Source organism: Trachinotus anak, unplaced genomic scaffold, assembly GCF_046630095.1.
Source record: "Trachinotus anak isolate AG129_WGS33_773 ecotype Australia unplaced genomic scaffold, CSIRO_AGI_Tana_v1 ptg000013l, whole genome shotgun sequence".
Classification (NCBI taxonomy): Eukaryota; Metazoa; Chordata; class Actinopteri; order Carangiformes; family Carangidae; genus Trachinotus; species Trachinotus anak.
Genome location: NW_027273864.1, coordinates 3,221,921 through 3,249,130, shown reverse-complemented (window position 1 = coordinate 3,249,130; position 27,210 = coordinate 3,221,921). Strand labels below are relative to the sequence as shown.

The 27,210-nt window shown below is 38.3% G+C and overlaps 1 protein-coding gene across 6 annotated transcripts in view; it reads left to right on the top strand.

Annotated features, from left to right (window-relative positions):
- The first annotated feature begins 427 nt into the window (after positions 1-427).
- Positions 428-27,210, top strand: part of hdac11 (histone deacetylase 11) — a 32,975-nt gene continuing 6,192 nt past the window's right edge. The window contains exons 1-9 of one of the 6 annotated variants that reach the window (XM_071493711.1): positions 454-640; positions 1,070-1,129; positions 1,255-1,403; positions 5,743-5,843; positions 6,436-6,462; positions 7,043-7,159; positions 11,916-11,958; positions 15,985-16,061; positions 21,634-21,696. In XM_071493711.1, the coding sequence (XP_071349812.1) occupies positions 1,095-1,129; positions 1,255-1,403; positions 5,743-5,843; positions 6,436-6,462; positions 7,043-7,159; positions 11,916-11,958; positions 15,985-16,061; positions 21,634-21,696 (612 nt within the window). In that variant the 5' untranslated portion in view covers positions 454-640; positions 1,070-1,094. Of the gene's footprint in view, positions 641-716; positions 867-1,069; positions 1,130-1,254; positions 1,404-5,742; positions 5,844-6,435; positions 6,463-7,042; positions 7,160-11,915; positions 11,959-15,984; positions 16,062-21,633; positions 21,697-27,065; positions 27,122-27,210 lie in introns of those variants that run through there. The other 5 variants (XM_071493710.1, XM_071493706.1, XM_071493709.1 and 2 more) reach the window with 5 other exon arrangements.

The following is a 27,210-nucleotide window of genomic DNA, read 5'->3' as shown; positions in this document are numbered from 1 at the left end:
TTATATCATATATTATATGTATGAATATAAAATAATTATATTTTATACAATATTTTATAATAAGTAATTATATGAATATAATCCATTAAGAATTACATAATTACATTTTGAAAGGTTAATCAATGAAATGCGTAATGCGTAAAGTTCGGTGGATATACCATTTATCCTTTTCCAGACAGTGCATTAAAAAAACAGGGACTTCTCCTTCTCTCTGTCCTTCTCTCAGCCCACTGCTGCATAACAAAAGCATAATCTATATCATCTGTCTATCATAAATCTATACCATTTACACGGCAATGATCCTTAAGCAAGTGCGTTTCACTCCACGTAACACAGCACCGGGTACGTCGTCGCTGAGCGCACTTAGCGTACTGCGTGTACGCTAAGTGCGTAACTGACGGAGGCCGCGATAATGACGCTCCCACGCATTCCACGTACGTAATCTACGTAGCAGTGGAGCAGCAGAGAATGAGGACACTGTCAAAGAATCACTGTCTACTAAAGACGTTTTCTTTCTACTAGCTACTGTGAAATGACACCAGCCAAACCCCGTCTGGAAGGACACACGCTGGCAGTCTTCACTGCCTGTTCATTTCCAGCAGCTTTTCGGTGACTTGCGTTATTCTACAGACAGTAGCAGGTGAGTTACATCGGCTGTTGGTCGCTTCTGCTCCCTGAGACTCCTCCAGACCGTTTCATACAGCAGCTCTGGTAACGTTTTGTCTCGGGCGGTGAAAGGAGCTCGGTTAAACCACGAAAGACCCCCTCACACTTATTCGGAGGCAGTGAGTGTCCACGGAAACATGTCCCTGCGCCGTTGCGTCTTTGGAAATGAAGACATCTTACTGCGCATGTGCGAGAAATGAGCTGAGTTTATTACGCCCTACATGTACAGTAACGTGCTTAGTGTGGAATTTCTACACACTAAGTTGGTTAATTAAAGCATTTTCAAATGTGCTTTTCATATTTCATCAGAATTATGTTCTGAGTCTGACTGTCAATATCTACATCTGTCACAAGTGTAAATTTCACAGTCAGTTTATTTATTTCTTTTTTCTTTTTTCCCCAGGTGAATGTAGAAATGCCTGAAAAACATGTCTCACAAAGAAGATAGTGAAGGGAAAAGGAGGTGAGCAGCAAAAACAAACAACATGAAAGTTCCAGTAGTGCTTATTAGGCCACAGGGGAAATCACTTCATGTTAATGTAATGCAGCAGTGTTGTACTGAACACCTTTCTGACAATCTTCTTTCAGCTCTCACCACACTGAGTTGTACGCCAGCATCCCTCGAACATGTCTGCCCATAGTCTACCACCCAGACTACAACATCACCTTCATGGGCCTTGAAAAGCTCCATCCATTTGATGCAGGAAAGTGGGGGAAAGTCATTCGCTTCTTGAAAGGTAAGAGAGTGACAAACCGAGTGGCAGATGGGGAGGACACATCCCCAAGCTGATGTATATGGAGTCACTCAGAGTAGATCAGAGAGGCAGAGAGAGGTGGAGAACAAAGAGGACAGAGTGGTGAGGTGAGGTGTAGTTGTAGAGGGGGAAAGGCAGAGCATTAGAACGCAGATAATTACAGAAAACTCCCTGTGGGAGTCTGTGCAGGTACTGTAGATGAGGCCCAGTGCAGGTTTCAAGGCCAAGGGAACACAGTCACTGACTAACTGGCACAACTTCACATGACATTGCTGTCAAATTGTACCATGGATTGTCTTTGCTATAGAAAGTGCTATACACAGCTTAATGAATTCACAAAAGTCATTGCTGACAGAAGAAAACCAATGATTATTTAAATTCAACCTTGAAATAATTGATGAAGAATTAGAGGATATTTCAGGTTTAACCAGCATTTTTAGAAAATCACACAAGGGAACTTGTATTAGTCCTCTGTGTTTCAGGCAGCCTTTTCAATCCCTGTGGTGACAGGTAACAGAAAAGTGATCAAACTGGTGAGAAATAAAAAGGGTTCAATTAAATCTAACAATCTAGTGAGTACAGCTTGTCAACCTCAAAACTCACCAGTGTCTCCTTTTATCTCCACAAGGTTAGCTCTACTCACTATCAGATCACTAGCCAACAAGTCATTGTTAGTAAATGACATCATTATGACCTGTAATCTAGATTTCTTACTTCTTAGTGAAACATGGCTGACTGAATGTAGCTGTGCTACCATTCTCAATGAGGCAGCACCAACAAATTTCTGTTTTATGAATAAGTGTCGAAGTGGTAAGAAAGGCGGGGGAGCTGCTGCCATTTTTAAATCTGTATTTCAGTGCAAGGAAACTATATTTGGTGATTTTAGCTCTTTTGAATATCTCAGTTTTTTAGTAAAGAACTCAAAAGTTCTCTTCCTAATTATTTATAGACCACCAAGATACCCAGGAAAATTCTTTGATGAGTTTGCTGAACTGCTGTCAGTTATCTGCACTGACTACAACTTTTTTATCATAACAGGGGATTTTAACATTCACATAGACAATAATATGGACACAAATGCCAAAGAACTTTGCTCTCTTCTTGACACTTTTGGCCTCTTCCAACATGTGAAAGGGCCCACACACACCCGAGGCCACACTCTGGATTTGGTTATCTCTAGAGGTGTTGACATTACCTCTGTTGATATCAAGGACTTGGCTCTTTATGATCATTTCTGTGTGTTCTTTGACTTACAGATAACTCCAAACATTCAGTTATCCTCTGTGTCTGTTAGGAAAAGATACATAAATGAGAATACGAGTGTTAAGTTTATGGAGGCTGTAGCCATGTTGCCAACTGTGACCGCAGAGACAGTTGATGAACTCCTGGATAATTTAAACTGCAAAATCTCAAATGTCATTGATACCATTGCACCTATTAAATCTAAGATGACCTTGACCAGGCAAAAAACACCATGGAGGAACACTTTGATGGTAAAGGCTCTGAAAACAGAATGCAGGAAATCAGAGCGTAAATGGAGAAAAACTAAACTTCAAATTCACCATGACCTCTACAAACAAAGTCTTTGTAATTTTAACCATGGGTTATTCAAGGCTAGACAGCAACACTTTACTGAAATGATTAATAAGAACATCAACAACACTCGTGCTCTGTTTGCTATGGTTGATAAGCTTACAACCCCCCCAAAAGAGATAGTTTCAGAACACTTTTCCACAGAAAAATGCAATGAATTTGCTTGCTTTTTCAATGAAAAAATTAAATCTATAAGGCTAAATATCAACACAAATCAGCAAAACAATACAATCATGCAATCCCCAAAATCACCTAGGAATAAATCAACTGTAATGTCAGAGTTTAATACAATTGACCAAAAAACTGTAGAAGAAACAGTTCAGCATCTTAAAACATCGACATGTTGTCTGGACACAATGCCTTCTGACTTTTTTAAAACTATTGTAAGCTCTGTCCAAACAGATCTGCAGCAAATAATAAATTGCTCACTTCAATCAGGCACATTTCCTAAAGCCCTAAAAGTAGCTGCCATCAAGCCACTCTTAAAAAAGAGAACATTGATACTACCCTTTTAACCAACTACAGACCCATCTCAAATCTTCCCTTTATAGCCAAGATCGTTGAGAAAGTGGTTTTTAATCAACTCAGCAACTTCTTGAACTCCAGTGGACTCTCTGACAAATTTCAATCAGGCTTCCGACCTCACCACAGTACAGAAGCAGCTCTTATTAGAGTGTTAAATGACATAAGGTTGAACACTGACTCAGGCAAGGTGTCAGTTCTGGTCCTGTTGGATCTGAGTGCTGCGTTTGACACTGTGGATCACAGTATACTGTTGGACAGGTTGGAAACCTAGGCAGGACTCAGCGGGACAGTCCTAAAATGGTTCAGGTCCTACTTGGAGGAGCGGAGTTATTTTGTGACCATCGGTAGTTATCAATCTGATCGAGTGGCTATGACATGTGGAGTTCCTCAGGGGTCAGTCCTTGGACCCCTTCTGTTCAACCTGTATATGCTGCCTTTGGGTCAAATTCTGCAGAATTCTAATGTCAACTATCATAGTTATGCAGATGACACACAAATATATCTCGCACTGTCTCCAGATGACTGCAGTCCAATAGAGTCATTGTGTCACTGTTTAGAGCAAGTCAAAAATTGGATGAACCAAAATTCCCTTCAGTTAAATCAAGAAAAACCTGAGGTCATTGTTTTTGGCAATAAAGAGAAGAGGGTTGCTGTCAGTAAACACCTCGAGTCACTGTCTATAGAAACTAAAGACCAAGTCCGAAACCTTGGCGTGCTGATAGACTCAGATCTGACCTTCAACAGCCATATCAAATCAGTCACCAAATCAGCCTTTTATCAACTTAAGAACATATCCAGAATTAAGGGTTTCATGTCCCAAACTGATCAGGAGAAGCTGATTCATGCTTTTATCTCCAGTAGACTTGATTACTGTAACGGTCTTCTGACTGGACTCCCCCAAAAAAGTATCAAACAGCTGCAGCTCATTCAGAACGCTGCAGCTCGAGTTTTAACCAGAACAAAGAGATCAGATCACATCACCCCAGTTCTTAAGACCTTACATTGGCTCCCAGTCAGCTACAGAATAGATTTTAAAGTTCTGCTACTGGTCTACAAATCACTGAATGGTTTAGGTCCAGAATACATGAATGACATGTTAGTAGAGTATAAATCCAGTAGAGCTGTGAGATCTACTGACTCAGGTCAGATAGTGGAGCACAGAGTTCAGACCAGACATGGTGTAGCAGCATTTAGTTGTTATGCTGCACACAACTGGAACGAACTACCAGCAGAACTGAGATCAGCCCCAACTGTAAGCACTTTTAAATCCAGGTTAAAAATGTTTCTCTTTTCATGTGCTTATAGCTGAGCTCTTTTTAAGAACTTCAAACTCTGTTTTCTTCTATTTTACTTTTTTGCCCCTGCTTTTAACTCTATGTTTTCTTTTGTTTTTATGCTGTTTTATGCTGTTCTTTTTTTATGTAAAGCACATTGAGTTGCCTTGGTATGAAATGCGCTATATAAATAAAGATGCCTTGCCTTGCCTTGCCTTGCCTTGTGTTACATTCAAGGCTGGGCTTTTGAAAACACTGGGGTGTAGGAACCTTTCTGTGTTCCAGTGTCCAAGAGAAAAATAGACAGTCCTGCAAATGTAGGACTTCACCAATAAGGGCTAATATCAGTCAAAAATAAGCATAAGAATCTCCATATACTAATAATGAACTATTATGTGATGTTAAAATTCAAATCCATACATTTGTAGCATGGAAAATTTGGGATTGACCAGGTCTCTTGCAAAAATCAAATTTTAGAATTATTTAATGAGTTTTCAGTTGCAGTGTAGTTAGGTGGGTTGATTATTGATATGTTGATAATATTATTATGGCTATTGCACCATTATATCAATACTGTATATTGCAGTATTTACTGAAGTGCTGTAAACAGCATGATTAAACTCAGATTCATGATTTTGGTCCACATGGTTATGGTAAAATTCTCAAGTGATTTTTACTTTGATGTTGTCAAAGAGTTTGATCTTTGGAATTACACAACTATATAAAGAGAGGATAGGTAATTATTCTAATGTATGTTGGATGAATGGTCGGTGCTTGCCCTGCTTGCATACAAATTGTTGTTGTTAGAGTTCAACTAATACTGGTATCAGTTTATACTGACATCGATATTTGAGAGTAAAAAAACATGTTTGATATTTGAATATATTTTGAATTTTATGCCTGTCAATCACTGAATGCCTTTGTCTCAGAGGAGCAGTTCATCAGTGATGGAGACATAGTGGGAGCCCTTGAAGCCACTGAGGAGGATCTGCTGGTGGTTCACACCAAACGCTACCTAAACAGATTAAAGGTATTTTGTTCCCTCAGCACAGCCAAACTTCAGTCCCTCTCTCATTTGGACAGCATGGCATGTTCAGTACAGTTCTTCATCTCCTTCCTCCGCTTTCTTCCACTTCTCCTCGGTGTATCACATACGTCATTCACCTCACAAGCACTGTGGCAATGAGGGATCCATCAGGATTTAATTGATATATCTCTTATATTATAAATATGTTATACAGCGGTAATGTGATTTCAACCAAGCAGTTTGTTGCCTGCCCTTTCTCAGCTTCACTTTTTACATTTTCCTCCTGAAATTATGATGCAGAAGGTGACATAAGGGAGAGGGAGTTCTCATCAGAATGCAGTGGATTATCCCATGGGGACATTAGTCCTCATTCAAATTAATCACTTCAAGCATATTCAGAAGATAATACCTCTCTGAGTCCTTTGAGTCAGTAAGAGTTTTTGTGCTTCTCATTTACCAGCCCAGGAGCTGATTAGGATCCATATTTGTTTTTCCTTCCAGAGTGGATCTGGGAAGCTGTGGTTCAGTTGTTTGTGGCCATTTCATACAACATGTTCAAAGACTATTTATTCTCTCTCCCTCTCTTCATGTGTCTGACCCATATCTTGGAGGGTCAACAGAGGTACCTCAGTACTCTGCTGTGCATTAGCATTATTTTGTGCTGTCCATATGTCCGTCTGTTCCATTCTCATGAATGCTGAGGGAATTTTTCAAATTTGGCACAAACATTCATTTGGACTCCAGGATGAATTTATTAGAAACTTTTTTTTCAAAGGTAAAGGTCACTGTGACCTCACAAAACACATTTTTAGCCATAACTGAAGAATTCATGAGCTATTTATGACAATTTAACACAAATGTCTAATAGGTTCAAATGATGAAGTAATGACATTTTATATCTGAATGGTCAAAGGTCAACACTGTGACATCATAATGTTGTGCAAAAACATTTCTGGTCATTCTTCAATACTGTTAATCAGGAAGGGGAGATTGTGAACATATGTCCTACAACTTGGCTGGTGGGTGGAGGCAAACAACCATGAGGTGGTAATTCTAGTTTTTCTATCTCCTGTTTGGCTTTCTGTGCTTTTCAATCACCTGAGGACCATCTTTTTTGCCTTATAAGTTATAGTAATAGCACAGAAAAGAGTCAGAGCAAAACATATTTATGGTGTGTCTAATTGTGGTCCTTTTCATTGTAGTGGTCTGTGGTGGTGGCAACAATCACAGAAATCCCACCTCTCCTGTTTCTGCCTAATTTCCTGGTGCAGCGGAAAGTGCTGAGGCCGTTACGGACACAGACAGGAGGGACAATAATGGTAGGTGCCATGCGTCTTCATGATTGTAGCTGAGAATATTTATTTTGTCCATCTTTCTACTGTCCCCCCTTATTTGTCTTAGGGTGAAACAGAGATGATGTTCTGTAGAGTACCACTATGAAAATGATGTGATGCACTCCTGTCTCTGTTGCCTTTTCCAAAGAATACGAGCTCTGCGGGTGCATCACAGATCACTCATGCAGCCCCCAGCACCCAGCCAGCATTGCAGATGGGCTAGTTTACAGGCTTTGAAGCCAGTTTCACAAAAACAGCTTTCAGTGTCTTAAATACTAGACATGAACTTTGACTCAGTATCTCACAATGTTTAACTTCCCTGGTGAACTTCCATTACTCTTAACAAGGCTATAATGTAAGTAGTAATCCACAAATAATTTCACAAATTTTGGTGTCAGACTATAGTATAGTATTAAAAAACATATAGTTACGGCCTAATTTTTTCACGTGTGCTGCACTGCTGCAGATCTGCATCAGTCCAACACATGTATCACTATGTTGGCAATGAGGAGTCAAGCTCCACAGAATTTACATTTGCTGGGCTGTTGCCCACCATATTCTGCTTTATCTCTCATGAGAAACACTCAGACAGGTGTGATTTGTTATCTTGCTGTATATAGAAATTACATTTAATTCTAAATACAGTACAGGAAGCATTGACATTATTTGTTTAACCTTTAGAAACTTTACATCACCTTCAAACTTTGTATTTGATGATGTGGCATCATGATATGTATGTCCAGACCTGATATATAGCCCCACTGACAGGAAGCTTGGTGGAATTCCAAACCATCAGGTGTTTGTTCACTCGCCTCTCAACTTCCAGTTCCAGTCAGTAGCCACATGAGTTTTGGTGGCAGACCATACTGGTAGAGCCAGGCTTTGAACTTACCTGGTGGGCCTGATCCCTCTACCTTTCTTTATTGGGTTTTCCTCAAGTGATGGTATAACCTCCTCTTGGACTTTTGCTGGTCACTTTTCCAATTTCATCATGCTGTCGTCCTTGATTTGAACTTCACTCTTACCCATGTTGCCAACTCAGCAAGTCTTCAGGATCCACTTTGCTTCTACATGGAGTAATACTTGAATTTTTAAATTTTTATGAGAGGCACAACACAACAGCTGATAAAAACCAAGAAGTGATTTTATTGACTTTCCATGGGTTGAGTGTTAAGTGTTGGATGTTGTCCTCTCTGTGCAGCTCACTTTGTTTACACTGGGGCATAAGGAGAAACTGGGATCCATCTATATTAGTCTTGTATGCAAAAAGGTATTTCCTTATTGTCAGTGACAAAAAAAAAAAAAAAAGGAATTAAAAAACAAATAGTAAGCTAACGAGTAAGCTAAATAGACGTATGGCTGCAGACTTTAATGTGCACAAACTGATCAGTATTATGCACATTGTGTGGTTTTCAGTTCATATACTTGATATAATTACACATGGTATCAGACGTAGCATCATGCCAAAGGGCTTTCCGCTAAAAGAGATTCTGGGATTGATGGTTAATGGAATAGTGCAGATATAATTAGGGGGCTGTAGTAAAATATGCCTGGTACTCTGTTATACTGAGTGTTTCTCCCAGACAAGCTGGAGTGTTGAGCCATGGCCAGAGTGTGTGCATACATGCTAATGGGCATCATTACTCATCCATCAGAAAAATCTATTGGCATTTATACACCATCTCCCAAGCTCATATCTCCTACACGGCAGAGAAGCCTGAGAGAAATCTAGATCTGCCTTTGAAAAGAGCATCTGTCACTGTGCGTGCAACACCCTTTCTAGTGAATGAAACATTGCTGGGCAATAGTATGGAACCTTCTGTGGGATTTCCTTGAATGCAGCTGATATGTCTCAGCTATTAATGATCAATCTGATCACATCTTGATCACAATGGGTTAGAGGTTTTGTAACCAGATTCCAAAGAATGCCCCTTTATTTGTGAAGTGCATTAAATAAGACTTCAGTGGTTTCTTAAGAGGATGAGGCAGTGGAGGAAGCAGCCCTAAATAACCTCTTCCTCATGCGCAGCCATGCACATCAGGATTAGGCTGATCAACATGCGAGACAAACATTACCTGTCTCTCTTTTATTTGACAGGGACAATACATGTAAATGAACATCAGTACAAAATACAGGATGTAAACGTGACTGATTGTAGCAAATATTCTACTTAATATCCATAGTTGCTAGGCAGATAACAAAAAACAGAAAAGATTACAAATCACAATACACAAATACAAATACAAAGTAAAAGTGATCACAGATCTGGTTTGACTTAAGCGATTGTTGAGATGTGTCTTAAAGGTGGGATGTGTAGGACCCTCTCTTATTGCAGGTGGTAAACCATTCATATATTTACCTCCCTTTACTGACAGCACAGTTTGTCCATATGTGGCGCACATATGAGGCACCTCACAGTCGCCTCTAGTGGTCGCTTTAGTGCCAACGCCAGTGTCAGCCCTCTTTAATGAATTCATTTAAAGGTAGCGGGGCAAGTCCATGCTAAACCTTATAAATAAAACAAGTATATTTAAAAAAAAATTTAAACTCTCAAAACTCAATAGATTATATTTTTTCAGTATATTGCAATGATTAAATGAAGGTGTTTTTTTTGTCTTTCTTGAAAAAGTATTCTATTGATTGAAGTGCTTCTCTGCCTGTAAATGACAAGCTGGTAAAACAATGCTCAGCATTCTGGCAGCATTAACTGTGAGAACTTTTGTAAAATTAAAAATTTAATTAACTTTATGAATTAAATTTTATGGTATTTGACACAATTTCTGCATTATCTTTAAAGGATAGTGTAGAGTCCAATGTAACCCCCATATACCTGAACTCATTCACAGTGTTAAGCTCCTCCCCTTTCGGGAACACATTGGAATGTGTCACCTCTACTGGCTGTTTTCTGAACATCATCATAATTTTTTTAGTATTCAATAAGAGATTTAGCATTTTGGGTAATACACTCGGAGCCTACCTCTGTGCATACTGTAGTGGAAAAAAAACAACTCGAAAGCTTAATCTTTATTTGCAAAATGTATCCTGTTTTGTCACCCATATGTGAGCAGAAATGTAAAAACAGCTCAGTGTGATTAGCCAATCTGGGTTTTAAGATGTGGTCAGTGAGGACAGATTTTGGTTTTGAGTTGAGTGCAGGCACGATGATAGGACCTCACTATGGAAACGACATTTCAGGCGTTGTGCACAGTCACTGGCTGCTGCTTTAATCAGGAAGTAGTTGCCGTACATAACTCCCTCTCATACCATAATGTGGTGTATCTATATTTCTGTCTATGTAAGGGCTTGAATAAATGTATCATGATGATGTAATAATAATATATTATTTATTTAAATAATTATTTTATTCAAATCAAGGGCATTGCAGGCTAAAGGTCAAACCTCTAAAAGCAGCAAGGAAATGAAAAAAAAGCCTCAAAATTAAAATTGGTCATTATAATTCCTTTTAACTAAATAGATGCTAAACAGCAACACTCAAAGACCTGCAGGAGCAATTACAGTGGCAAGAAAATGGACTGGAATGGAATTACCTGCATTTGTGTATAAATTTGTCCTGTAATATGGTCATATCTTTATGTAAGTGAAAATAATGAAAATAATCTTATTCAATAACACACACATGGTTTTATTGTTCTTGTCCAACCTCCAGCTGACCAGTTGGGTTTAAGAGGAGAAAGAGGGGTGGGGGGAGGAGAGAGAGGAAAAGAGAGAGAGAGAGACCAAGAACAGCTGTATATACTATAGGTAATGCTGTTATCAATAATAGTGATAATAATAGTGATAATACTAATACTAATACTAATACTAATACTACTACTACTACTACTACTACTACTACTACTACTACTACTCCTAATAATAATAATGATAATAATAATAATAATAATAATAATAGAGTGATAATAGGAGCCAGGAGTTAGCAGACAGTTAATGTTTACTGCTAATGCTAATTTATCAAGGTCTGTTATAGGATAATGTAAATATAATCTAAACATAAAAGTAAATCTACTGCAGAATAACTTCAAACTAAGAAAATCCACCTGTTGGGGCAGCCCAGTCAGAACCCAGACCCAATACAGATTCTGGGGAATGGCCGCAGAGTGCCGCTCATCCCAGACACGCCAAGAATATGGCTGAGCTGGTCTGTGAGAAAGAATGGTCAGGAATTCCCCTGAAAGTGCTTGTTTGAGATTATTGCCGCCAAAGGAGGTTTGACCTGTCATTCAATCCAAGAGTTACACCAGCACTGTGTTTAATGGGTGTGTTCAAATGACACAAAAGATTATAATTGTCTGTTTGTTATTAGCCTAAACACATTCTGTTTGTCAAAAGTTGGGACTCAGGTGAAGATCAGATTTTACGATACGGTTCATATACTTTTTTTCTCGTCATTCTGTATAATGCATGTTTTTGTATGTATGCAAATGAGGAAACTATGTATATGCCCGACATAATTGGAGGTCAGTTTTTCAAATTTTCAAATTTCTAATTTCATGAAGATATTGTTTTTTTCTGCTCTTTAATGAATATGAATTCATTTATGGCAGCTGCAAAAACCACTTGATGATTGTTTTTGCATTTTGTGGTTTATATGGAGGTCATTTTTCTTTCATAAACGGAATTTCTTCATCATCATCATCATCATATTTATACATTTTTCTATGTATCTATATTTATACCATCTGTATTAAATGTTGAAATGAAATATTGTTTATTCCACAGGCAGGAAAATTGGCTGTTGACCGAGGATGGGCCATAAATGTAGGTAAGTCACTTTCCAGCACAAACAATGATCTAAACCCATAAATAGATGATCAGTCTGTCTTAACTCAACTGGTGGTACAGTCAGCGTCCAACTCTGTCTCCTACATGAAAGATTTATACATACCAGCATTTTTGAGAGAAAACGTAGTTACTGCCTGGAATATGTTCACTGGCAATGGTTTCTCCAGTCAAAAAGCATATCGTTCTTAAGCACGGAAATCATTGGGAGGATGTGGGGGTAGATGGTTTGAGGTACAAAGAATCATTTCAATTCACCAGATTGTTTGTTGTGATCAACCACAATACTAACATCAGGTATCAACCAGCTCTACATTAAAATGTAGTTTCTTGTATTCCTTGTATTTCTTGTATGAAATAGAATAAAAAAATATTAATGAATCCTTATCTGTAAAGATGTAATGTACTGTATAAACTTATGAACAAAGCTTCTCCAAGGCTCAACACCGGCGGATGCGATGGATTTATGGATTTAGATTTTACAGATTTAAAATATACAGGTTTTAAGTAAGGGAGAAGGAGAACAGTGGCATGTGATGGGTATTCAGTAACCACAGCACCTCAGTTCTACTACAGGTCTGAACTATGCTCAGGTTTTATGTGACTGACAACTTCGTATTGTTACATTATTTGCTGAATTTTCCCAGCAAAATGCCCTTGTCCTTGTCCTTCCTTGCCATAATTGGCCACCTGTGCGGGGGAATTGAGGGTTGTACTTATCTCATTAGCTTTTTTTTGTTATTTGTTACACAGTTATTTATGGCACTTTTCATGTGTACAACCAAGTGCAAAACTGTGAATATCTTTTTGGGCAGACTATCTCAAGATGAATTTAAAATGAACGACTTCACTCCGACTTTGGATCAGTTGGGAGGACAGCAAAACTAGTTTTGAAAACCGTAAACCAGCCCTCTGTCCCACATAAGGCAGTCAGCTAGGCAGCTTTGTTCCACAGATAAAGTAAATCTAGATGTCTATCAGTTAGATTGATAAATGTCTGTATACGTCTATCAGATAGATGTTGGATGAAACTGCCCTGTTCAGACCTGGTATTAACGTCCGTCCTGAGTGATCTGATCACAAGTGGACAGCTCTAAGTTCAGGTGTGAACCCACCCAGGACACATTCAGGACACCTTTGAGATCCGATCCCAGACAGTCTGATGAGTCCGTCACAGTTTCATAATGACCTGAAAATATTTTACTATTTCTAATGGATAAAACCTCATTTCACTGTAGAGCTGTGTGCAACACATTGATTTGCTCAACCTTTCATTACTGCTCGCTCGCTCGCTCCTCACTCCCACTCACAGACACACACATACACAGATGTACATTGACAACGGACCCGGTCCTCTGAAAACAACACTTGCATACCTGTTAATTTGCATATGAAGCAGGAAGTGAGATCTGATCACAACTGGTCACTGGAGACGCATTTTAAAGCCAGATGTGAACAGACAAAGTTAGAGCTGCCCACTTGTGATAGGATCTCTCAGGACACATGTTAATACCAGGTCTGAACAGGCCTTTGAGTCTAGAAGAGATTAACATTTACCTACTTGAAGAATATCACACGAAAAAGAAATCTCCAAATGTGAACCCAAACTTCCACCATTATTCCAAACATTTGGAATGTGCTTTAAATTAGAAATACTTGTAAACACAACAGTAAAATATTGTATCGATCAAATATTATTCAGATTTGACTGACAGTAAACACAAAACCCACCGAGGTTCAGATTCTTATTAAAGTGTTGCTAAAAAGCTGATTAAATGTTGGCTGTAGGACCATTTCATTCTCTATACAAACTAGAGACCATCTTGTGATGGGGTCACACCAGCCGCAATATCCATGAGTACTCAGTTGTCACTTCTCACTACCTGCAATACTCATGGGTCAGACCACACCCATCTACACTACACACCTGTAAAGTTTTCTGTATCTTGTAGGGCTGTATCGTGTTGACAAAATCTGTCCACAGACAGACAGAAGTGTAAACTCCTGCCAGAGCACTTGAAACAGCCCCTTGTGGTAGTTCCTGCTACAGTAGGATTCTCCAGAACTTCATTTTGCCATGATGACACAGACTCACAAGGTGAAAACAATACCAGCCAAGCTGCTACAGCTCACAATAAAACTCTATCAGTAGAACTTTTAGTTTTCAATCTTGTTTTATTGATATTTGATTGAAGTATGTTTGTTGCTGTTAGAGTTGGACTCCCCCTGCTTCCTATTTTTTTTGTCAGACTGACACAGTGGCACAGTCTTTTCCACACTGTAGGCTTGTTTGTTGCTGTTGGTAGATTTATTTGGGGGCACTGGGCTTGGCTCTTCCTGTTCACTGCTGGTCAGTGCTCCTGCCGTCCATCCAGCATTACTTTACACATCTTACACAACATGTTTGCTAATTACTAAATTAGTTGCATGTGAGACTCATGTTGACGAGGTGTATTAAATAGCATTATGAAAAAATGTTGAGCTTGAATTTTAATGCATGATATTTTTTCATTCGGATCCCAGTATTACACTCAGTTTCACACTTCAGTTTCAGAACAGTTTTGACAGTCGTCAGAAATTATCATTAGCACCGCTGACTCTCAAAGCGAAATTGCAAAAATCAGATGCTCTAATCCACGTTGTAATGCTAACACAGCCTGTTTCTCCTTAAAACTAAACTGCAGTCTTGATACTACTTGTTCTTCTTATTTTTTGTTAAGGATTACTCAACCTAAGCAAACTACAACATATGGAGTCAGTAATCATTAGTGAAGTGAAGGTGTTGGATGCAAGGAAAAACTTACACTATCTGTAACGAGAACTGAGGCCTTAACTAAACACAATTCAGAGCTGAGCAAAATCAAGTTCAATGCCTGAAAGGCACCAGCCTTCATGGAGGGCTGAGAGAGAGGCCATCTTGAATTTCCCAGCTCAAATAGGTGGAGCCAGTTCTTTAATGAAATGGGAAGGGCCAGTCAGTAAGAACCTGAGAAGAGGGAAGCGGGGACAGGCCAAAACAAATAGTGTCATGCAGCCCAGGGCCGTCACAATTTCCAGGAGTGCTGATTATCAGTGTGGTTGACCAGGTCTGATACAGTTGATAATAGTGTCAGTACAGTACACAAGTGTCCTAGAGCATATAGATCATTTCAGAACTGAATTTTAGTGGTTTAAACCTTCCATAGCACGTAGTACACTATTTTATTAAAAAAGGACTAAAAACATACTAAATCTTAAAATCTATCTTATCTTAAAATTTGAGTTGATACCATCTTTGCTTGGGTGGGAATGGGAGTGGGGGTTGTCGCATTTCCTTTCTGACCTGTTGTCACCAATGGCTGGGCTGAGGCTGAAAAACCAGGCTCATCCTTTATCCCTCCCTTCCCTCCAGTTTGTGCAAAGCAGGGAACAAAAAAGCCCCATCAGACTTTAACTTTGTACCTCCTGCTTACACAGCTACTTCATACCTGTGTGTACATGTGTCAAGGGAAAATTGTCCTGCATCAATAAACATGATTTTAATAAAGCTATAAAAAATATCAGATGTACTTGACATCTGTATATTGTGTGTCTCAACACTGTGAGGATGTAGAGGCTTTACAGAAGCTAGGCACTAAATGATAATCATATTTCACCCATTGCCTTACTGGCCTTTATTATTATTCTGCTCGACAGTATAGTTTAATGAACATGAGCAGAGTAGAAGGAACGATAACTCTTAACCTGAATGAATGGTTATCATCCCAATTTTTAAAAAACAATCACTTACAGTGTTTCTCTCCATCCCTGTTACACTGCTGCTTTAGTAGCAATTGAACAGTCCCATTCTGATGTCAATACACCCATTGTTGTACCAGAGGGTCATTTTTATAAGTGGCAATACATTCAATAACAGCCTATTTTAAATCACCAATGGTCATTGTGAATAATAGTCTGCTCAGATGTGCAGTGACCCGCTCAGCTTGTCTAATGGCCCCGACACTGAGCCAGTGAATTTTCTGTTTCCCAGGAGGAGGCTTCCACCACTGCTCCAGTGACAGGGGAGGGGGCTTTTGTGCCTACGCTGACATCACCCTGGCCATCAAGGTAGAACTGATGTTTACAGTTTAAGATCATTGGAAACATTCACACTTATTTAATTAAAGTGAAATTATTAAACTTTTGAAAGAAGTAGCACAGTCTTGTTTAATTCAATACACACAGGCTGCTACAGCTTCTTATGACTCATAACTTATGATGATGATACTGTAGCTAATGTTTGCATTTATTTTTCCTGCTGCATGTCCAGAATACAAACAAAACAGGGAGTAAAAGGAAAGAAAAACACAATTACAGCACATCATACTTTATAACAATAGTCACAGTCATAATTAAATTTAAAAGTATTTAAGTAATTAAAAGTACAGTGCGTAGTGGACCAAACCTTGTCTATGTTATAGTTTAGTGATTTCTGGACCCAGATGCAGCCAACAGAGCAAGTAGTGCAGTGAAGGCAATATAGTAATCAAAGAAAGTTCAAACTGACAAGCAGGCGGAGGCACTGGGCAAAACTCAGTAAACACGAATGGGAACCAGGCAAGAATAAACACAGGATTCTCCACACAAGGAACACGATGGAAACATAACCATGGACTTAAAGAGAAGCACAAGGTAACTCAGAGGAACTAAACTTGTTACAAAAAACAGGAGCACAAGGAAACACTGGAGAACTGAACTGGTAATAGCTGGTTCGAAACAGACCAACTGACAGATACTGAGAAGAAAACTGAGACTTGAATACATAAGGGAGGAAAGGGCATTTGGGAACAGATGAAATACATCAGGACTGGGCAAGTCACTCAGAGGGGCAGAATTCATCAAAAAACAATCAGCAGACACACAAAGAAGTCATTTCAAGATAAAACTGGAAATCTCTTCAAAAGTAGTGTGTTTGCCATTTCTTCCAACCACAAATCATACGTGGGTACAGAGTCCAGTTTCCACACTCACAAGATTAACTTCTTTGCAATTACAATTTCAAACAGAACAGTCATATTTTCATATTATTGGCAAAACATTAGAAGCTAGTTGCTCCAAGAATGGCTTTCTGTGGATCAGGTTCCCAAGGCTTCCAAAAAAGCCCCAAAAACAATGGAAAATGCTTTTTTCATAAGTTTTAAGTTTACTGCATGACCAGAAAAAAATGTGTCAAATTACTGGTCTTGGAGTTGCATTGATTACAAAAACATCAAAAATCAGAAAAATGAACTTTTTCTGAGAATAATGTCTGTGTAACTTTATAAGATTATGTCTGACATGTCGTGTATACTCCTTAAACATTCATCTCAGACCTCATCATGTAATTCTGCATTCAGTTCATCTGCCCATGCCTGCTGCTGTGTTCAATAGAGTTCTGTGATGTAGGATCTGATTTGAAAAAGCTAACCGCCCTGCAGGTACCAGAACCTAATGTTTTATTACCTCCAGGGACTCATGCTTGTCCAATATTTCAAGATTAGGCATATGCCCCATGATATAGTCTCGAATTTGAAACTATCTGAAAAAAAAAATGATGCAAAGATATTGTAAACAGCCTGTTACTGTGCAAATGAGGCAAATTCCCCTTAATATATAGGTCAGCTACGTTACAGATACCCCTCTGTGTCAAAGTGGAAAAAACGTCAACACTCCAACACACCAGGTACGAAGGAATGATTTTCACAGATTGGAGTGCCTGCATAGATTTTTTTTGTCTAAATATAAAATTTGATCTGCCTCCAGATTTTTAAGTATTGCAGATTACAAAGCTGTTGCAAAAATATGACTTATTAACTGTAGTGAAGCTATAGAGGAGAGCAGGCAAGGAAGTCAAATTTAAATTACAACACGAACCCCTCACAAAGAAACAGAGTCTAGTTGTGGTTCCTTATCATCTTTCAGATGTCTATGAGTTGTTAGCATTTTCATCACAGACACATTTCCAGTCATAACAACCGAGATTGTCTTATTTAAATAACTATGTGAGGCCTAAAGAGATACACAGTGAGACCTTAGACATTTATAATTTCCTATACAAATTAGTGAAATGAGATAATGAGATGGCATGGTGTTAGGAAGAGTAATGACCAGACAGCTCATAGAGTAGACCTCCCACAACGTACTTACAGACAGCTTTCATTACAGCTCAATGTAGACACTTTACCAGAGTCCATAACCCTATTGTTTGAAACAATGGGCTCATCGGGTTTGAGTTGAAGCTGTGACCTCTCGCACTCTAAGCAAGCCCCATACCCCCAGATCAATGAGCCACTCATGTTGGGCAATTTATCACAAGGAAGATCTCACACATCCTGTTGATGTACAATAATTATTTTCATTGCCATTAACACTCATTATAGTATAAAGTGTTGCACTGCAACGCAGTAATACTGTTGGAAATTGTACTTTACTTAAGAAAATCCATTGTAGAATAGGGGAATCTTGTGGCTCCTTGTCACGTTTTTATGAGTAATTTAAATTCTCACTCAGGACATTTTCCCTCTAAACTTCTCAGATTGTTGCATTAAATTAATTGTTTAAGGCCCAAAGAGATAAAACTCTCCATCATTGTAATAAAATATAGATAAGAATTATGGTGCTCTCATCCCTCAAGTAGACTCACAGAAACTTGTAGAATCAACACCAAGTCAGATAATGATACAGAAACTGTTCTGGCAGTAAGTGGTGGTCCAAGACCTTTCTGAGAGAATTTATGTTGTTTTTTTCTTTTATTTGTTAACTGTGCATTTATGCTATGTTGTAGCATAGAAACAACACAACCAACTAGTTAATTTGGTAGGTATGTTTTGATATATTTACAGACATTTCTTCTGACTTTGATATGTAGCGAATGACCACTGCCATATCATTCCAAACAATGGGCTTCTCCGCATATTGAACTCAGGACCTTTACACCCAAAGCAAGAATCATGCCCCTAGACCAACAAGCTGCTCAAATTTGAATTTTAACCAAAAATAAAAAACTCAAATTCTGAGCCCAGCTTTAAAATACAACACAAACCCTCCACAAAGAAACAGTGTAGTTTGGTTCCTCATCATCTTTCAGATGACTTAGCATTTTCACCACATGGTTAAAAACATCTTGGAGTATTAAATTTAAATAACTAGAGATACACAATGAGACCTTTATAATTCCCTGTATGAGTTCTTAAAACACACATGAGATTGACCAAACAGCTTGTGAGTAGACCTCCCACAACATACTTTCAGACAGTTTTCATCTCTCTTCACAACAACTTTAGATAGTTTTAAACAATGGGCTCGTCCGGAAGTTGAACCCGGGACCTCTCGCACCCTAAGTGAGAATCATACCCTGAGACCAACAAGCCATTCATGTCGGACGATTTAATACAGGACACATCTAACACACCCTGTTGATTTACAATGATTATTTTCATTGCCATTAACACTCATTATAGCATCAAGTGTCACACTGCAACAAAGTAATACTTGGAACTTGTACTTTACTTAAGACAATCGATTGTAGAGAAGAAACCCTTGCAGAATAGAGGAGTCTTGTGGCTCCTTGTTACATTTCAGATGTTTATGAGTAATTTTAATTTTCACTCATTTCCCCTCTAAACTTATCAGATTGTTGCATTAAATTAATTGTTTAAGGCCCAAAGAGATAAAACTCTCCATCATTTAAATAAAAATTGATAAGAATTACAGTGCTCTCATCCCTCTAGTAGACTCACAGAAACTTGTAGAATCAACACCAAGTCAGATAATGATACAGAAACTGTTCTGGCAGTAAGTGGTGGTCCAAGACCTTTCTGAGAGAATTTATGTTGTTTTTTTTCTTTTATTTGTTAACTGTGCATTTATGTTGTGTTGTAGCATAGAAACAACACAACCAACTAGTTAATTTGGTAGGTATGTTTTGATATATTTACAGACATTTCTTCTGACTTTGATATTTTGCTAATGACCACTGCCATATCATTCCAAACAATGGGCTTGTCCACATATTGCACTCAGGACCTTTACACCCAAAGCAAGAATCATGCCCCTAGACCAACAAGCTGCTCAAATTTGAATTTTAACCAAAAATAAAAAAACTCAAATTCTGGGCCCAGCTTTAAAATACAACACAACCCCTTCACAAAGAAACAGTGTAGTTGTGGTTCCTCATCATCTTTCAGATGACTTAGCATTTTCATGGAGCATCATCTCGGAGTGTTAAATTTAAATAACTGGAGATACACAATGAGACCATTATAATTCCCTGTGTGAGTTCGTAAAACACACGAGACTGACCAAACAGCTTGTGAGTAGACCTCCCACAATATACTTTCAGACAGTTTTCATCTCTCTTCATGACACCTCTGGATGGTTTCAAACAACGGGCTTATCCGGGAGTTGAACCCGGGACCTCTCGCACCCTAAGTGAGAACCATACCCCTAGACCAACGAGCCATTCATGTTGGACGATTTAATACAGGAAAGATCTCACACACCCTGTTGATTTACAATGATTATTTTCATTTCCGGTAACACTCATTATAGCATCAAGCATGGCACTCAAGAATGGATAAATGATCCTTTGGTTTCACAAGTGTTTATTTTTAGTAATTCTGATGGCTTTATAGTTCCAACTGAAAGGTATGATAATTGAATTGAATTTCTTAAAGTGAGACCAAGAAATAAAACATGGAATTGACTGGAAGATGTGGAAAAAGCACAGCAGTACAATTGTCTTGATTGTGGTAATCTTCTCAATCTGAGGGATTGGGTTTTCCAAAAGTCACAACAGCCTTCTCTGTATGCTTTTACTGAAGATATTAAAAAGGTGGCACAGATTGAAATACATTAATGGGCATAAAGCTAGTTTGGTTGGGATGACTAATAGAACATATGCATTCTTATTGTCTGTTGTCCAGGATTTTTTCCAAGGATTTTTGTCTCAATAGGCAACAGTGAAATGGGGAGATATGATGAAACCATCTTAGGGTCACAGCCTGGTTTCAAAATCAGTGAGATGGTAACTTTACAGTACATAGGGTGGGTGGCAACTTAGAGGTCTGCCCAGAATGATTCAAAATACCTAGAAGCAGAGGTGACTGTTAAAAACCAAATGTTTTAAAGAACTCTATGGTAAAGCCATCTGGACCAGCCGCTTTATTACTGGGAAAGGAGGATACATGAGCTTGTGATGCATTTAAAAAAAAAAAAAAAAATACTAGGAGTAAATGGGTAGGGAAATCAGAAAGTACTGACAGACGGACTCACACGTTGTTGGTTTTGGTTTTGCTGACAACAGGAAAATATGCAATAACACCAGTTTCATCCTTTAGGCATCATTGAACCTGATGGCTCAAATTCTAATAGTCATTGTGGTGCCCAGGAAAATTATCATTTTATAGCCCTTTAATTTGGAATTATGTTTTGGGAAAAGCCTTTTTAGACAAGAACCCAAAAATGACTAAAATGTCTACCACTAGCTGTAACCTGTTAAGTAAGATTAAGAAAGACATCCAACTGCTTTCTGCAGAAGACTTCAGCCAGTTTCAGAGTTTCTGTTTAGTAGAACTTTTACTTTGGAATCCCTTGTTGAGACTAAATTGTGATATGTATTATCTTCAGAGAGAAAGCAAATATTTTCTCATTCATCCCTCAGTTTCTGTTTGAGAGAGTGGATGGCATCTCTAGGGCTACGATCATCGATCTGGATGCTCATCAGGTGAGCCAATACCATTACCTCTTTCTGTGTCAATGTGAATTGCTGCTCAGAGGCTGACATTGATGACAAGATACCCCCTACACACACTGCCCTTTTACAACCCCACCAATCAATGAGGTTCCCTGTGGGTCAAATTGGCCCTTACTGTCATATTCAGTGGAATGTATCTAAAAACATTTTCCCTGGCAATCACCTGAGTGCTCTGGGTGACATTGGACTATCAGTGGGATATCTGCAGTAATGTCAGCTACTTGTATGTTTGAGCTTGTTGACACAGTGATGTGTATGTTTTGAATATCTTTTTGTTCTGTACAATTCTCAACATTCTTTTGCAGAAAAAAAACTGTAATCCTTTCAAACTGTGCCGTAAATGTGCTGCAGTACCAACTTTGCTATATTGTTCATTTTTTTCACGGGACTTGTAGATTCATCACCTATTAAAACATAAGATTTACTGAATTTAATGGTATCAGCTGAGCAGCCACAGAATCAGTCTGGGTGCAGTGATTTATAGTTCGACACAGCCTTAACTGACCTGACAAGACAAAACTGTCATTTAGCATGTTCTTTCTCATGTATATACAAGTAACATATACATGTTTTGTGTCTTTGATTTTAACACTCGATTTGTTTTTTTTCTTATATTCTTTGTGTATCCATTTAATTATTGCGAGAAGACACTGAAGGATTAGTGTAAACATTGTACTATTTTTCATTCCTGTATAAACTATTGAAACTCTTTCTCAACTACCAGCAGCTTGGAATTAAGGGTTTACTTAAAGCTATGCTGCGGTTTCTAACTTGTTGTAGTTTGTGAATTCAGTCAACAAAGGAAAGAAATATAATGCATGTTGCTGTTTGTTATTAGCAAATTAGGCTACAGCAAAGCAGTGATCTAAAACTTGTTCCATGTTCAGAACAGTGTTTCTGCAGAGTGACAACTCAAAGTAGAATTTGATGGACAGATGAGGGGTTGCAGTAGGAGAAGGCCTGTGGTAGCGCAGCACAAAGCTTCTTTCCCTGAGATCAGTGTAGGTTTGTTATACAGACGTCATAATCTAGAGGTTGACTGATAAAGGCCGATAGCCCTCAAATGATCAGATATGGCCATTGAACCATAGTTACACAAGGCAAGTTCTTATGGCTAGCCAAATTATACTAACCATGCCTTTTACAAATACAGCATGCTTTCACCAGAACACTGGTTATCTTTGGCATTAATAATGCCATACAATACATACATACATACATTATAAGCAACTGTGTATGGTCCCTCTTTGCTGCATATCTTGTTAACGAGGTCACTGTTAGCGGACTGAGCTCACCCCAGCTGCAGGTGACTCAACATTTTTGGTCTTATTATCATATTTTAGTCTTACCTTGTGTTTTCAACATAATGACTTGTATCCAGCACCAATTAGCCCTGAGAACTGTGTTAACATTGACGACGTCTCAAGGTTCCCAAGGTCTATGGCTGTATTCCAGAAATAGAGCTTTATTCATTTTGAGCTATGGCCCATTGGTCATGATGCACTTTTACCTATTGACAAGCAGGGGATCAATACAGATACAGAGTAAATAATTCATGAAAAAGAACAAAAGAGCAAATCTGCATGAAGGCATGGGTACTGGCCTGAAGTGGCCCTCTTTGCAGATAATTGGGCAGAGAGAAAATATTGGGGATATGCAGTAAAATCCTAATTATGACCCTGAAACATGACACTTAACGTGCTCTTATTCTTGCATAAATTGAGGTTATGACCTAGATAGCTGTGTTTCTCATTCACCCAGTCAACAACAAAACAAAACCAAATGTTTTAAAGAAAGTACTGAGAGACTGACTCACACATTGTTGGTTTCGCTCTTGCTGACAATAGGAAAAATATGCAATAACACCAGTTTTATCCTTTAAGCATCATTGAACCTGATGGTTCAAATTATAATAGTCACTGTGATGCACAGGAAAATCATCATTTTACAGCCCTTTGACTTGGGGTTCTGTTTGGGGAAAAGCCTTTTTAGACAATGGAAGGACTAAAAAGTCTACCATGTAGCTGTAACCTGTTTTTACTGTAAGTAAGAATAAGAAAAACATCCAAGTGGTTTCATCAATAGACTTTAATCAGCTTTTGTGGATGTCTTTGAGTTTCAGTTTAAATGTAATTCTCCCAGTGAAATTGTGGCACATATTGCAATCGTAACATCTGTCAAAATAATTGCAATATGGTTGTTTTTGCATATTGTGCAGCATAAATTGTAACTTACAAACAATAAATACAATAATAAATTAGCACAACATGCACAGTACAGACAGCGGATATGATTCCAGTGTGAATGATGCTTACAAGTTCAGGTTCTTGTATTTGGTATAAGGCAGGGGTCGGCAACCTTAAACACTCAGAGAGCCATTTGGACCTGTTTCCCACAGAAAAGAAAACACCAGGAGCCACAAAACCCTTTTGACATCTAAGATGAAGATAACACTGTATATATATCGTTTTTTACCTTTATGCTATGTATAAAAAAAACTATAGTGTGTTGCATTTATGAAATCAATGAACTGCTGCAGAGAAAACAAAATTACGGGGGGTTGAAAAGCTCAATAAATTGCATGCCGGCCGGTATCCCACATTGGCGGTTGTGACATATTTTGAGCGACAAAAAATTAAACACGTTTTATTTTAATGTTACAAGATCACCATAATCTTCAAATTTTGAATTACATAAAAAAAACTAACAAACTAAAATAAAGTGAATTTAAATTAAATACTCATTATTTATTTTCTAAAGCCACAGGGAGCCGCAGCAGAGGGATGAAAGAGCCACATGCGGCTCTGGAGCCACGGGTTGCCGACCCCTGGTATAAGGGTTCTTGGTTGCCATTGTGGCTCTTTAGCATCTTCCTATGGGCAGTTTTGTGAATTTTTTGAAGGGGATGAATAGGATCAGTCACAATTTATTGTGCTTTCTGTTTCACCTGCATTATGATTACACACTTCACACCAAAACAACAAATGAGTAATATTTTTTGAAACGGTTTTAGAGCCCTGGAAAATCTAAACCAAGGAGCACTGAAGCTCTATTGGAGGCTCATAGTGACTAAACTCCTTCCTAAGATGCTTAATCTCATTTGTTACCCATCTGTATGTGGAATAATGTAACATATTGAAAACACTCACAAATTACAGCCTCAGAAATAAACATGGAATTGGATTAACAAAAAGTTTTAACAATTTTACTTATGTTTTCTGTCTGTCTCTCTGCATCTGTGTCAACCATCTGAATTTTCTAAGTTGACTCTAGTACACAATGGTCTATATTTTCAGTTGCCATGTGCTTTAGGTTCCTGCTTTTACATATCTATAGATCTATATAAAGGTAATATTATGAATGTTTCTTCATTACACCACACCAACCAGCTTCTCTACATTACTTTGCATCAAGCTGCCTTCCATTTCCATTGTTCTTATCTTTCCATTACATCTAGATTTATAATTCGGTTAGAGTTTGAGACAAGACTTGATTTGTTAATATTTATAGCCTGCATTGCTCTGTGTGCAGTGACAGCTACAGAAAAAATGAAGAGAAAATGAGATACAACTCAGGGACCTCTTGAATTATGACTGCAATCATCAATGTTTTCCCAATAGTTCTATCTAGAAATATGTTATTATTACTGAGTTCAAATTGGCATCGATAATACATTAACATCCATGCTGTACATATATGTCTAGAACATTGAAGTAACTGCAGCTGTTGATCATCACTCACACCTCACCAATATTACCCTGTCATCTGGTGAATAATCTATTTCTCTCAGATAAAAAAGAAAATGTTCTGTTTTTGTTGTCTCCTGGCCTTTTGATTATGTTTTGTTAAGTAGTGATAGATTGTTCTCTCATTTAATACAGATGTTTGAATTTGGTAAGGGAGACTATCTGTTTCAAAGAAGTGAAGAAAAGGCCCTTTGAAGGCTGCAGTGAAGACTTTCAGCTGACACTAACAAATGACAGTGAAAAAGCAATCTGTTATTGTACAGTACTGTATGTGGGGAGAGGATAAGACTAATAAGACTGCAGGCAGGCAGCAGGAGCTCAGGCAGCATATAAGCTGATTGATAGTCTCAGGCTGTCTTTCAGAGGGGGAGCAGAGCATTCACTTACATGTTGATTCAGTCATTGTCTAAAGTAAGCCTCTATGAGCCCTCAGTATAATTTGAGTTTGCTGGTTTATCCATAAATTACAAACTGAAGCCAATGCAAAATTCACAGGGATCTATATCATTTACCTAGACTACAGATGTGCTGTTTATTGATTTTACTATACAGTAATACTGTCAGTCATCCTCATCTTTACCTTTGTTTATTGTGTGTATTGTCTGTTTTAGCAAATGAATTAGACTCAAATATAATGAGTGTACTCTAGGGAGCTGGAGAGAGAGTCTGTACAAAAGCAAACAAAAAGAACAATTACACTTAATGGAACAGTCCGCATAATCTAAATACTCTGTGATTCCACACCCCACTCACAAGTGTGCACATCAGAACAGTGTAAATCATCAACTTACATGTATACTCAATCAGTACAGGCCATGACAATCATGGCATGTACATCTTTGTCGATAATTACCTTTAATAAGTGATATCTGGTTGTTAACTATCAGAGAAATCAGATTACTGCATACCATTTCCTAACACTATGCCCATGCATGATCTAATTATTTACAGTAATCTAATTATTAGTTATAAATGTCAAAAACACACCTTCATGTATGAAAAAGCATAAACTACAATTTTATTGAGCATGAAAATAATAAACACAATGACAGTAACTGTATGTGTTGTACTTCATGATGGTGAAACTCAAACCCAGGATTGTCTGCCTGCACACTACAGTCCTGTACTGAAGTCCACAAAAGACTCAATACACCTGGGCAGAGATCTGTGCTCAGCTGAGCACCTTCTGTAGTTTTCTCTTTAGTCAAATCAGATTTAAAAGTGACACTGAATGAGAACAGGCTCTTCAGTATCAGTATCAAGATATTTAGGCAGGTATCATATCAAAGTCATCATTCTGGTATCGTGTGAGCACCAGCCAGACCACACATTAGAAAACATCAGATTTTTTTTTGCATAGCATTCAACAGTGGATTATACACTCACTTGGGCATGATGTTCAGCTGACACCAAATTGCCTGATTTGTCCCATACATCCTCCTTTTTCATTCAGTAATACCAGACTTGGCACAATGCCTAATCTCCTCCTGACAGCAGCCAGACATGTCGGGTGACAAACTGAGGGAGGGAAATGAAAAGTGATGAAGTAGCCATGACTTTTTTATTAAGTATTTTAACATTTAATCCCTGCAGATGACAAGACTATTTATCCTTCATCTGGTGCTGTCAGACAGCGCAGCGCATCTCAGGTAAACAAATGGCTCTGTGTGACACCTGTGTAGACCTTGGCACAGGCAATGCAGTGGACAGACAAAATGCTGTGTGTAAAGGAGCGGAG